Source organism: Saccopteryx bilineata, chromosome 6 (assembly GCF_036850765.1).
Source record: "Saccopteryx bilineata isolate mSacBil1 chromosome 6, mSacBil1_pri_phased_curated, whole genome shotgun sequence".
Classification (NCBI taxonomy): Eukaryota; Metazoa; Chordata; class Mammalia; order Chiroptera; family Emballonuridae; genus Saccopteryx; species Saccopteryx bilineata.
This window is the reverse complement of record NC_089495.1, coordinates 105,684,941-105,699,754: the sequence shown is the minus strand read 5'-3', so window position 1 is coordinate 105,699,754 and position 14,814 is coordinate 105,684,941. Positions and strand designations below refer to the sequence as shown.

Genomic DNA, 14,814 nt, shown 5'->3' with positions numbered 1-14,814 from the left:
ATACTAGGAAAAAGGAATCACTACTATAATGATTTTGTAAGTGTCTGGGTCTAGTCTATTATCAACCTCAGATTTCTCTTCAATTACTACTGACTGACTGAATTTGGGTAGAATTTAGTCTCCTTTGATTTCTAGGTGTAAATATTCGATTACCTACTGGACTTCACTACTTGAATCTCAAAGCGGAGCTCTTGATTTCTTCCCCATTTTTCCCATCTCAATAAATGGCTCTCCATTACATCCAGTTTCTTAAGTCAAAACGTAAGTGTTACTTCTAATTTCTCTCTTTTTCTAGTTCTCCAAACCCAATGAAAAAAATCTTCCTCTAAAATAAATCTGAGATCTTTCCATTTCTTTCTATCTCTACTAACATATTTTGGACCAAGTCACCTATATCTCTTACTTGGACTGCTGAAATTTTCTCCAAACTCATCTTCCTATTTTCTTCCTTGCCCTGTTCCCTCCTTTCTCTTCTCCAACTCCACCTGTACTTTAAACGGCAGCCAATATACAAATTATAACAAGCTGTACTTTTGCCTAAAACCTTAATGTTTTCCCCTTGTCCTGTTAAAATCTAAACTCCTTCCCATGGCCTATGAGAACATACAAGGTGTAGCCCCAGCTTGCCTTTCCAACCTCATCTTGTACTAGTCTCCTCTTGCTCACTTTATGCCAGCCACACTGGGAGTTCTTTCTGTTCCTCAGCCCAGCTCAGTTCGATCTGCCTAGGACCACTGCATTGCTGCCTGCTCTGTCAGGAATGCACACCATGCAGATCATCCACCTACCTGAGGCCTCAGGTCAGACTTCATCAGAGAAAGCTTCCCTAAACATTCTATCACTCTCTCAGTTTCCCTCCTTCGCCACACTCATATTATTTTCATTATGGAACTTAAACCATACTCTAAAATCACTGTATGCATTAATTTACATGTCTGCTGTCTATTTCCTCCCTCCAGAATGTAAGCTCTATGAGGGGAAGGACCTAGTCCATTGTATTTGCCTTTGTATTCCTACTGCTTAGAAAGATTCCTGACAACTGCCTTATTGTATTAAAGAAAATGATACGGCTTGACTTACTTATATTAATTTATTACCTAACAAACAAATTTATAAGTGAGGGCTGAAGTTTCCTATGCTAGAAATGCTCTAGGTACAAGTCAGTAGGGAAACAGTATCTTTGGAAAACAGTCCCTGAACTAATCACAGAACACTCTAATGTCAATTCTTACACAGAACTAAACAGAAACGTAACACTAGGTCATTTCTATGAAAAGCACTGCAGCTAAAACGTTTAAGAACATGGGCTTTGGAGTCAGATGGGTTTGATTTCTGTGGACTTTTGGCAAGTTACCTTATTGCTCTAATTCGTACTTTATAGATAACTGAGGCTGACAGCACTATCTGCAACCTTACAGGGCTGCTATGAAGATTAAATGAGAAAAAAAAAAAAAAGAACCTGAAGTACTTAGGCAACTGTTCAGCACACAGTGAACCCTCAGTAAATGTTGGCCATTGCTTTTTTGTTCCATCATTATTATATAATAACCAACTGTTTTAGTCTCGTATACATAATACTCGCTGTACCTATCCTGTGCTTCACTCCAAATGCACTGATCTAAACTCCCTTAAAAATGTTTCCTACTCGCCCTGGCCGGTTGGCTCAGTGGTAGAGCGTCGGCCTGGTGTGCAGAAGTCCCGGTTTGATTCCTGGCCAGGGCACATAGGAGAAGCACCCATTTGCTTCTCCACCCCCCACTCCCCCTCCTTCCTCTCTGTCTCTCTCTTCCCCTCCCGCAGCCAAGGCTCCATTGGAGCAAAGATGGCCCGGGCGCTGGGGATGGCTCCTTGGCCTCTGCCCCAGGCGCTAGAGTGGCTCTGGTCGCGACAGAGCGACGCCCCGGAGGGGCAGAGCATCGCCCCCTGGTGGGCAGAGCTTCACCCCTGGTGGGTGTGCCGGGTGGATCCCGGTCGGGCGCATGCGGGAGTCTGTCAGACTGTCTCTCCCCGTTTCCAGCTTCAGAAAAATACAAAAAAAAAAAAAAAAAAAAAAAAGAATCCAAAAATGTTTCCTACTCTCCTGACTATTCTGCTTTAGAATTCATGCCATTTTTTACTCTTGGAACACTTTTCCGTCTCCTCTATTCTCTCCAGTTTCCATGCTGAAATCCTAGTCCACTTTGAAGATCTATTAAATCACCTCTCCACCATGAAAGCTGTCCTCATTATCCCAAATGTGAGTGATTTCAGACTTTGTATGGCTGTTATTTGGGCCATGCATTTATATTCCTGCTTCTTGAAAGCAGCAACAGTATCTTATTAAAAATGCTATTTCCTACAGCTTTTCTATATAGTAACTCACATTACACTGTGCCAAAAATCTATTTGCAGGTTGGATAACATAACACATTCTCTACTTACATATCTGCTGCAGTGTGATTGTTCTGGAGAGGGAGGTTGAGAGTACAAGCAGATTCAAGGTGATCAGCTGGTCCTTCTCGGTCCTTTGCTTGTTTAATAAGATCAAATAAAGGTGAATCCTATAATGAAACAAGATAACATTAAAACAACATTGGTTAAGTATGATTTTTCCACGTACATATAAGAATCATATTTTTGACATGTTGAGCACTATAAATTTAGTCACAATTGACAGCAGCAATTGAGAAGTCAGAATGAGATTTTTTTTTTCTACTTTGAGAATACTGATCGCCAATTTTGGTTCTATACACACAAAAAAAGGATTAGGAAACTGCATCTTTAAATGCTTATATTAGAAAAGAAATGTAAAGTTAGGGGAAAAGATACAGAAAAAACCCCAAAGAAAGTAAAAAGAAAAAAAAATAAAGATATGAGCAAAATTTAATGAAATTGGAAAAAAAGATAAAATACAGTTTGATCAACAAACCTAATAACTGTTTCTTTGGAATAACTAATAAAATTAAATAAACTTCCCATCATCTTGACTAAGAAAAAGAAACAGATAAACAGTATTAGCAACAAAAAGTGAAACCATCATCACAAAGATTAGAAATACAGTAGGGAACTGTTGTGAATAATTTTATGTCAATAAACTGAAAAATTTATATCAAGTAGAAAATTCCACAAAAATATAAATTAACAAAACTCAATAAAAAGAAATAGAATAAGCTCAATAATTGTATAAACTATTAGATGATTTGAATGAGTAATTCAAAACCTCCTCATAAAGAACATATCAAGCACCTTTAGTTTTACCAGTAATTTCTATCAAACATTCAAGAAACAAATAATTCCACTTTTACTCAAACTCTTCTGAGAATTAAAAAAATAGAAAACTCTCCATTTTATTTTATGAGGTTAGTACATTGACTAAAACCTGTGAAGGACCTTACAAAAAGGTAAATTATAGCCCATTCTCACTCATGACAAGAAACATAAAAATCATAAAAAAGAAATATTAGCAACCCAAATCAGCAATGTTAAACAGATAATATATCAATATCAAGTTGAGTTTGTCTAGGTTGCAAGATTGTTTCAACATCAGAGTATCTATGATGCAATTCACCTCACTAATAAATCTAAGGTGAAAAGTCTTATCAAAATCATGCAATAAAAATTTCCATCCTAAAATCCATTTGTAATTTTTTTAAAAAGAAAGAAAACAGTAAACCGGAAAAGAAGGATACTTCTTAATCTGATAAATGGCATCTACAAGCAAACACAAACCCAGAGCTAACTTCTAAATACATCCAGGCTAAGAAGTGGCAAAACAGAGATTTGAACTTAGGGAGTCAGGGCTCATAGTCTGATCTCTTACACACTATAATTTTTCATTAATTTCTCAGTATAATAAACGGCAGCAGTTAAACACATAAATAAATTAATTCTACCAGGGATAATCATGGTATTATACACTATATAATAAAACCAAATGTTCTTGATAATCAATCTTCTAGCAGAAAACAACACTAAGCCATACTTATTTAATCAGAGGTGACTAACTCCAATTTCTACTTCTACAACATTTAATATAATTTACCCAATAATAACAGCTTATATAAAATATTATTTTCCCTTCCAGGGTAACATTCTGGTATAATAAATATATAAGTATATTATACATTGCTCACAAAAATTAGGGGATATTTCAAAATGCACTTTCAAGATCAAGGAACGTGCAGATACTACAGTACTTTCAGCCTTTTGTATATTGCATTTTCAACAATGAAATAACAAACAACTTTCTTTAATTGGTTTGCTTTTCTGATGGTCTTGTTTAATTAAAAAAAACCAAATGCTTTTCCTTATCGCTTCATATTCACTTTGAAATATCCCCTAAATTTGTTGAGCAGTATATATTTAATATATAACATATTAATAAATTTATTAATTACAATCATAAACAATGTAATTTATAAGTTATCATTTATTTATAAATTAATCATATTATAATTATCAACTTTTTTTTTTTTTTTTCATTTTTCTGAAGCTGGAAACGGAGAGACAGTCAGACAGACTCCCGCATGCGCCCGACCGGGATCCACCCGGCACGCCCACCAGGGGCGAAGCTCTGCCCACCAGGGGGCGATGCTCTGCCCATCCTGGGCGTCGCCATGTTGCAACCAGAGACACTCTAGCGCCTGAGGCAGAGGCCACAGAGCCATCCCCAGCGCCCGGGGCCATCTTTGCTCCAATGGAGCCTTGGCTGCGGGAGGGGAAGAGAGAGACAGAGAGGAAAGCGCGGTGGAGGGGTGGAGAAGCAAATGGGCGCTTCTCCTGTGTGCCCTGGCCGGGAATGGAACCCGGGTCCTCCGCACGCTAGGCCGACCGCTGAGCCAACCGGCCAGGGCTAATTATCAACTTATTAACATAGTTAAATAAATACAAAAATATAATGATTACCTCTGAGTCTTCTGACTGTGCTATACAATTTATATTATAAACAGATTAAATAACGTTGAGTTTGAGGCACTGCTTTGAAAAACAAACTAAAGTAGAAAGTAAGCAAAATAGGCCCCAAATTCTAACTAGATTTTCACGAAAAGTGATTTTAAAGCAATTTTTTATGTCTCTCAAAAACTGATTCCTTTGTTAAATTATAAATGAAAAAGATATTTTTAAGAACTAGAAAAATTTTAAGTGGTAATGTTATTATGTCAATGATATACAACTTTACACACATGAACACTTCAAATAATTCTGTACTTTAAAATGTATTTTTAAAAGAATTTTCTAGGCCCTGGCTGGGTAGCTCACTTGGTTAGAATGTTGTATATATATGCCAAGGTTGAGGGTTCCATCCCCTATTAGGGCATATACAAGAATCAACCAATAAATGTATAAATACATAGAACAGAATTGATGTTTCTCTCTCTCTCTCTCTCTTTCTCTCTCTCTCTCTAATCAATAAATTAAAAAATAGTATTTTCTAAACTTATAGCTTGGTCAAAAATTTCAAAAGGAATGAGAGGTATATTAATTTGGTTAGATCCATTATAATTTATTTCAAACTGAGTTACTATGTAATGATGTGTGTTTTAAAATTATTTTTCTAAAATGTAATTCATATACTGTTATATTTTGCATCTTTTGTTAATTTTTAAATATTGTTTAAATAAAATAATTCCTAACTAAAAATTAACCAAGATTTCTAAAACTGTGTCAGCATTTACGTGAGGATGTTTGACATACTTGCTCTGGGTACACAGCTGCAGAGGAGGTGATGAAATTCATGCAATGAAAGATAGCCACTTTTCTGAATGAAGTATTACAGGAGTCAAAATCTCCCATCAGTACTATCTTCAATGGTCACAGCAAGTATGTCAAAAGAGGGCTTCTTCCTTTCTAATGGTCTCAGTAAAACCTTGAAAAGTCATTACTTGTAAAATTTACCATGAACATTTTGGGAAACTTACTGTTCCTAATCCTAAGAAATGATCCTACTCTAATCAAATTTCTGAGAAAATACCTATAATGAATATTTGCAAAGTGAATAAAAATTTATACAGCAGGAGAAATTAATATTATGAAGGAAACTAATATAGTGTGAGAAACAGACATTAAGAGAGGAATAGGATATAGAATTCATGGAAGGAAGCTAGCATATCTGAATATGATGAAATCGAGGACATTCTACCGAATTTTGAAGAAAAGATTACCAAACAGAAAAGTACAAGAAGGGTAGACTGAAGTTCAAAGGTGAGAATAAACATAATTGCTTTACTGAAGTGAGGAATTATCAAATTATCTATTATGCCAATGACTAGGATTTATAAAGAAGTAAAAAACAAAAACAGAAATACTCTATGATTAAATGATCACAAGTCATTTTCCTCAATTCCTGCCTCTAAACCAGAGCCACCATACCAGACTTTTACCTATAGAAATCTAGCTAGTACACTTAACCCAAGATATACTGCTCACAAAAATTAGGGGATATTTAAAAATTAATATAAAGTGATAAAATATCCCCTAATTATTATTCCATAATAGAAAATATTATGGCAGGTTTAACCTATTCATAATACCAAAGTTTTGTGTCAAAAAAAATTTAATTGAACATTGTATTGTTTTCAAGAAAAAAATAAACTTAGAAACTGAGCAAACATTATTGAAGTGACTCACTATCCTTTCTTAAACAGCAATATTGCCGCAATTGCATTTCTTGTCTTCTTAGGTTTCAAAAGGCATTCTTTCAAACAGTCCCTAAATTCTATTTTCTTGAATATTAATAACCAAGGTAAATTTGAGATCAATCAGGTATTAAAAAACAAACAACAGTTTCCATTGAGTAAATCTTGAAAAGTTTGACATAACTTACTTGTAATCCTCATAGGATTCTTTTGAAAATTAAGTAAGTGCAAAGTACTCAGAACTGCCTTGGGACATAAACTCTTAAGATAGAAATGATTTGTTCCATAAAGTAAAACATAGATTACACAGCAAGGAAAGAGCAAGAGAAAAACTCAGTGAAAAAATTTTAAGGATGTGACTAACAGGAACCAGATAGGACTTTAGAGTTCTTAAAATCCAGTGCCTCCCATAAAACAGACACTCAATAGATATTTCCAGAACGTAATATGACATAGCCATATCATGGGTTAAGTCAAATACAGCAAAGCAAAAAAAAAAAATGATCATATAATTTACTTTCCAATAGATGCTATAATCAACTGTGGCAACTGGCCTCCAAGATAACCCCCAAGATTCCTAACACAGAATTTATGCCCTTGTATAGACCCCCCTCCTATATATTTTACTGGGGCTATTCTGCGTGGTCAATGGCAGACAGCAGAAGTCATGGCATAACAGAAGTCATGGCATTTCACTTCTGAGATTAGCTCACAACCTGTTGTTTCCATCTTAGGCACTTTCTCTCTCTAGGATCTCTTGCTTTGGGGAAAAGCAGCTGCCATGTAATGAGTAGTCTATGGAGAAGTCCACGTGAAAAAGTGAGGGCTGGCCCTGGCCGGTTGGCTCAGCGGTAGAGCGTCGGCCTGGCGTGTGAGGGACCCGGGTTCGATTCCCAGCCAGGGCACATAGGAGAAGCGCCCATAAGCTTCTCCACCCCCCCCCCTCCTTCCTCTCTGTCTCTCTCTTCCCCTCCCGCAGCCAAGGCTCCATTGGAGCAAAGATGGCCCGGGCGCTGGGGATGGCTCCTTGGCCTCTGCCCCAGGCGCTAGAGTGGCTCTGGTCGCGGCAGAGCGACGCCCCGGAGGGGCAAAGCATCGCCCCCTGGTGGGCAGAGCGTCACCCCTGGTGGGCGTGCCGGGTGGATCCCGGTCAAGCGCATGCGGGAGTCTGTCTGACTGTCTCTCCCCGTTTCCAGCTTCAGAAAAATACAAAAAAAAAAAAAAGTGAGGGCTGCCGCCTGACCAGGCGGTGGATAGAGCGTCAGACTGGGATGCAGAGGACCCAGGTTCGAGACCCCGAGGTCGCCAGCTTGAGTGCGGGCTCATCTGGTTTGAGCAAAGCTTGAACCCACCAGCTTGAACCCAAGGTCGCTGGCTCGAGCAAGGGGTTACTCGGTCTGCTGAAGGCCCGCGGTCAAGGCACATATGAGAAAGCAATCAATGAACAACTAAGGTGTTGCAACGCGCAATGAGAAACTAATGATTGATGCTTCTCATCTCTCTCCGTTCCTGTCTGTCTATCCCTGCCTATCCCTCTCTCTGACTCACTCTCAGTCTCTGTAAAAAAAAAAAAAAAAAAAAAAGTGAGGGCTGCCAACATGCATGTGAGTAGACCTGGAAGCAGGCTCTCTGCTTCCAGTAAAGCCTTACACTGACTGCAGCCCTGGTTGCACTCTTAACGATCTTTCCTGAGAGAATCAGAGCCAAAACCATACAGCTAAGCTGCTCCTGTATCCCTGACTTTCAGAAACTGCGATAAAAAATGTTAATTGTTTTAAGTTGCGCAGTTTGGGGGTAACTTTTTATACAGAACAGGTAATAGAGCAACTGATTTTTTTTAACTATAAGTAAAGATTTAATGGTATATTTAATTTTTGAAAATTTAGGTATTTATATCTGTAGCATTGTTTCCATCCAGGACTCAGACAACAGTTTTACCTGGGACTCGGCCAAGCTGCCTCATGTCATTACATATCTACTTAAATTAACTGTCTGTATAATTACTCTTCGGACAATAAATACTTCACTCTATTTTTCCACTTATCTTATGAAATAAGCCAGACTCTGTCAGCAAGATAAGTATAAATCACTCTTAATAAGTCACATGTATAGAAAGAGTAGAAGCTGTAAGTCTACTCCACATCTATCATAATTAAGTATATTTCCAGAGCAAGTATGGACTTCTCCAGAGAGTAAAAAGTCTAATGGCTATTAAGTCAAAGTATTCCTAAAAAAGAATCTGCTTGGATAATCCAAGTAAATTCAAGGTCTCAGTGCTAGTTGAGAAATTAACAAAGGGGAAGTGGAAGACAGGAATTGCTATTGTTTTCTGGGTATTTTAAGGATTATTATTGTACTTACATTTACAGGAAATGTTTTTGTTCTATCCTAAGCCAAATCATTATAACACCATTTTGCCTTGCAAATGGCAACTAAGAAAATTCTGTGCAGGCTTTGACCTTTCTGAAAGTTCTTCCTATTAACTTTACTACTTCTTTAATATTGATATTCCTCGGGATCCTCTTGCCAACATAGATGGTTGAGCCACTATCATGGCTTTAATTATATCTATATTTCTCCTAAATCTACATTTCTGACTACAATTACTCTTTTAAGTCCCAGATCAATTATTTCCAACTAGACACCCCAGATATCCACATGTGGCAAACATTTCAAATATTAAAATGATCAAACATTCACATGAATTCATCACCCTCATCACCAATCAGCCTATGACTCTTTCAATATCTTCCTTGGTTAATTGTGTTATCAACTACCTAATCACCCACAGTACAAATCTTAAAATTTCTCAGTTCCATCATGCTTCTATTTTTATTTATGTCTTTTTATTTAAAATCTTATGAAGGAAACAAGACTGTCAGCAAAATTAGTACAACTCACTCTTAATAAATACTATAGATAGAAAGAATAAAAGCTCTAAGTCTACTCTACATCTTGAAAATATCACATAGTTGAATCTTAAGTTTTTTCCCATTTTGACAATCCCTTCCTTTTAATTGGGGTGCTTAGACAATTTACATTTAACATATTATTAATATGGTTAGTTTCTTTTCTTATTTTTATAATGGCAAAGCTTGAGTATTTTTATTTATTAAATTTATTGGAGTGACATTGGTTAATACAATTATACAGGATTCAACTGTACATTTCTGAGATACATGATAAAAGATGAAATACTGTCATTTGCAACAACATGGATAGGCCTTGAGAATATTATGTTAAGTGAACTAAGTCGGACAGAAAAGTTAAGAAACCATATGATTCCACTTATATATAGGATATAAAATTGAATTTTTGCACATTTTTATCCAGTTGATATATTGATATTTGTATTGGGATATTAAGCATGCTTCTTTTTTGTATTGCTCTTTCTTTAAAATTATATACTAAACAATTGTACAACAAGTAAAAGAGATGAATTGGAGATATATTGTTGAACTGAAATAGGGGATCTTGATGGCCTGCTAGCAAAGTCTTCCTCTCTGTTATTCCTAGGTGACTCTGAATAAGCATCATTTCAAACTTGTAACTGATCTTTCTGTTTTCAATTGTTTAACAACTAGATTTATTATGTGCTATTTTATTTAATTAAAACTCTGCTTTAGCCTGACCAGGTGGTGATGCAGTGGATAAAGCATTGATCTGGGACACTGAAGTACCAGGTTTGAAACCCCAAGGTTACCCGCTTGAGTAGGCTCATCTGGCTTGAGCGTGGGATCGTAAACATGACCCATGGTCACTGGCGTGAGCCAAAGGTCACTCACTGGCCTGAAGTCTAAATCTCTGGCTTGAGCCCAATGTCTCTGGCTTGAGCAAGGGGTCACTGGCTCGGCTGGAGCCCCCTGATCATGGCACATATGAGAAGTAATCAGGAACAACTAAACGTGCCGCAACTATGAGTTGATGCTTCTCATCTCTCTCCCTTCCTGTCTGTCTCTCTCACTCACTAAAACAAACAAAAAACAAAAACAAAACCCTAGGCTTTTAAAAATATTGTGTCCTCCTAGGTTAATATAGACTAAAAATCAAACATTTCACTCTATTGAATACCTCTGCTAAAGTGGACTTTTTGTTGTTGAATACAAATTCTTAACTTTTTCAAAAACAAATAGACTCCAGACATCCTTACATATATTATTTTGATAATTTTAAAAATTCTTATCTCTTCCTTAGCAAGTGTTCACAACATTCTTTCTCCCAACATTTTCTCCTCTGATTTCACTTTTATATCTACATTGTCTTTCTTTTTTAATTTTTTTCTTTTTTTTGTCTTGTGTTCAATCCCTCCAATACCCTCACCCAGTCCCCCACCTCAACAGTTGTCAGCCTGCTCTATAAGTATGAGGCTGTCTCTATTTTGTCAGTTCATTTTGTTCACTACATTTCACAAATGAATGAAATCATGTGGTACTTGTGTTCCTCTGACTGACTTATTTAAACCAAGCATGATGCTCTCCAGGTCTATCTTCGCTGTAAGATTTCCTTCTTTTTTATGGCCATGTAGTATTACATTGTGCAAATGTACCACACCTTTTTTATCCACTCATCTACTGATGGGCAGAGCTATTTCCAGATCTTGGCTATTTTAAGTAATGCTGCTGTGAACATAGGGGTACATATATTCTTTAGAAATAGTGTTTCAGGTTTCTTTGGGTGTAGTCTCAGAAGTGGAATTGTTGAGTCAGTTGAAGCAGTTTCTTTGTTAATTTTTTGAGATAACTCCATATTGTTTTCCACAGTGGCTATACCAATCTGCATTCCCATCAACAGTGCAGGAGGGTTCCCTTTTCTCTATACACTTGCCAACACTTGTTTGTTGATTTATTGATAATAGCCATTCTGATAGGTATGAGGTGATATCTCATTGTGGTTTTAATTTGCATTTCTCTGATGATTAGTGATGTTGAGCACCTTCTCATATCTACTGGCCATCTGTATGTACTCTTTAGAAAGCATCTATTCAGGTCCTTTGTCCACTTTTAATTGGATTATTTGGTGGGCTTTTTTTTTGCTGTTGATAATATGGTTAGTTTAAATCCTAACTCTTCACTGCTCACAAAAATTAGGGGATATTGCCTGACCTGTGGTGGCTCTGTGGATAAAGCATCGTCCTGGAAATGCTGAGGTCACCGGTTTGAAACCCTGGGCTTGCCTGGTCAAGGCACATATGGGAGTTGATGATTCCAGCTCCTCCCCCCTTCTCTCTCTCTGTCTCTCCTCTCTCTTTCTCTGTCTCTCCCTCTCCTCTCTAAAATGAATAAATAAATAAGTTTTAAAAAAAATTAGGGGATATTTTATTGCTTCATATTCATTTTGAAATATCCCCTAATTTTTGTGAGCAGTATATTTGACCCACTGTTCTTCATTCCCTTTTTAACAAAGTGCAAAAGCAAATTAATGGGAAAAGTACAGGCTTTTAAAAAAATGGTGCCAGGACAACTGAATATTGGGGAAGGGAGGGGAGGGGAGGGAAGGGAAAAGGAGAGGGGAGGGGAGAGGAGGGCAGGGGAGGAGAGAGGAGGGAAAGGGAGGGCAGGGAAGGGGAGGGGAGGGGAAGGCAAGGGAGGGGAGGGGAGGGGAGGAAAAGGGAGGGGAGGGAAGGGCGAAGGAGGGAAGAGGGAGGAGGGAGGAAGGGAGGAGGGAGGGAGGGAAGAAGATAGATCTCAAACCTTGTACAAAAATAAGCTGAAACAGATTAAGGACTTAAAATTAAAAAGTAAAGCTATAAAACTTTAAAAAAAGAACACACAGTGGAGAACCTTCAGGGTCTAGAGTTCTTAGACTTGATATCAACACATGATCCATAAAAAGAAAAGAGATAAACTAGACTTTATGAAAATTAAAAACCTTTCCTATGAGAAAAACCATGTGGAGAGGAGGAAAAAAAGCAGCTACTAGGAAAAATTATTTGCAAAGCACATACTCAGTAAAAGACTAGTATCTAGAATACATAAAGAACTCTCAAATCTCAGTGGTTAAAAAATCAAAAAAGCCAGATTGACTCCCAGTCATAATGGCAGAGTAGGTACACCATGTGTTCAACTCTTCCAACAACTACACATAAATTAAGGCTAATTTATAGAACGATCACCCTGGAAAACCATCTCAAGACCAAGAATGAAACTTCCATAACTAAGGATATAAAGAAGATGCCACCTCAAGACTAACAGGAGGAGCAGAGATGAAAAACAGACTGGTACGACACTCACGTGTGGTGATTAAGAATTGGGAAGGGGGTTGGATGACGTCAGAGTAATGGAGAGAGGCTCCGGGAGCACGGACTCTCTCACTGTCGGAGCCTACAAATGCTAATGAGCCTCGACTGCCAACGAGACTGAAGCACAATACATGACATTGCTATAGAGACTTATCAACTGCAAACATCTACCTGAGCGTGCCACATGGGCAGAACCCGGGGTACAGAGTCACCGACCAGGAAGAGGGAGAGAAAAGAAAAAGCAAGAAGATAACCTCTCAAAATCAAGAATAATATGCAGACTTTATAGCCTATCCCATTTTATTATATTTGTTCGTTTGTTTCTCTTATCTTCATGTCTTGATTTTTCTTTTTCCTCTTCTAATTTGGTCATTAATTCTCTGCCAGTCTTACTCTCTCCTCTCCTTGAACTACACTACCCATAAGTGTTACATCTCCCATTATCTTTTCTTTCCTCTTCCTTTCTATCTATGAGGGTTGCACTCCAAAACCCTTACTCTCTCTCTCTCTTTTTTTCTCTTCTTTTAGTGATACACTCTTTTTTTTTTCTTTTTTTCTCTCTTTTCTCCCTCTATATTAGTTTCTTCCTTTCTCCTTTACGTCTCCTCTCATTCAATCCTCAATAACGAACAAATTATCTTATCCAGAACTCAAACTTATGTTTGTGGCATTTTGGGGGGTTTTTACTTCATTTTTTAAACTCACTAGCAGTGTTCCCAACCCTGGCTCTCCATTTTATCTAGTTCTTGTTCCACTAAATACAATAGTAATTTTTTAATTTTCCTGTTTCCCTCATCATATCTCTTAATCAACCAACACCTAAAAGCAAATCATTTTATTCTTGACCCAAATTTTTTCCTTATTTGGTCCTGGCCGGTTGGCTCAGCGGTAGAGCGTCGGCCTAGCGTGCAGAGGACCCGGGTTCGATTCCCGGCCAAGGCACACAGGAGAAGCGCCCATTTGCTTCTCCACCCCTCCGCCGCGCCTTCCTCTCTGTCTCTCTCTTCCCCTCCCGCAGCCAAGGCTCCATTGGAGCAAAGATGGCCCGGGCGCTGGGGATGGCTCTGTGGCCTCTGCCTCAGGCGCTAGAGTGGCTCTGGTCGCAACATGGCGACCCCCCGGAGGGGCAGAGCATCGCCCCATGGTGGGCGTGCCAGGTGGATCCCGGTCGGGCGCATGCGGGAGTCTGTCTGACTGTCTCTCCCTGTTTCCAGCTTCAGAAAAATGCAAAAAAAAAAAAAAATTTTTCTTTCCTTATTTGCATTTTGTGGGTCCATACCCCCTTCTTTTGCCCCTTTATTACATCTCCCCAACTCAGGCCCTCCATTATAGGCATTCTATTTAGTACAATATAATTCACAGTTCACCATAAGATTTTCTCAAGAAAGAGGGAAGAGGCGAGGAGAGGAAAAAAGGAGGGGGGGGGGGAATAATTTTCTTTTTTTTCTTTTTTTTTAATTTTTAATTTTTTAAAAAAAACTCTTCTCTATTTTTCATTTTTATTTTTTTAATTTTTTATTCTTTATTAAATCTCATTAATACTATCAACAAAACCACCCTCAGATGCCATTAAGGAAGAGAAAATCAAATATCATGGATACAAAAGAAAGAGAGGTAACAGATAGATGAGGAAAAATCTATGGAGAAAAAATTTAATATATTGGAAACCTTGGAGTTAAATGACAGAGAATATAAAATAGAAATCCTAAAAATACTCAGAGATATACAAGAAAACACAGAAAGGCAATTTAGGGAGCTCAGAAAATAACTCAATGAACACAAAGAATATATGTCCAAGGAAATTGAAACTATAAAAACAAATCAAACAGATTGAAAATATCAATTCACGAGCTGAAAAATGAGGTACCAAGCTTAGCTAATAGAACAGGCCAGATAGAAGGTAGGATTAGTGAAATATAAGACAAGCAACTTGAGGCACAATAGAGAGAAGAAGAAAAAGAC

General features: G+C 37.7%; 1 protein-coding gene across 4 annotated transcripts in view; it reads right to left on the bottom strand.

The window, feature by feature from the left end:
• The window catches only part of RB1 (RB transcriptional corepressor 1), a 215,998-nt gene that overhangs the window by 18,805 nt on the left and 182,379 nt on the right, over nucleotides 1-14,814 (bottom strand). For all 4 annotated transcript variants that reach the window (XM_066236318.1, XM_066236315.1, XM_066236316.1 and 1 more), the window contains one exon: nucleotides 2,422-2,540. In XM_066236318.1, the coding sequence (XP_066092415.1) occupies nucleotides 2,422-2,540 (119 nt within the window). The remainder of the gene's footprint in view (nucleotides 1-2,421; nucleotides 2,541-14,814) is intronic.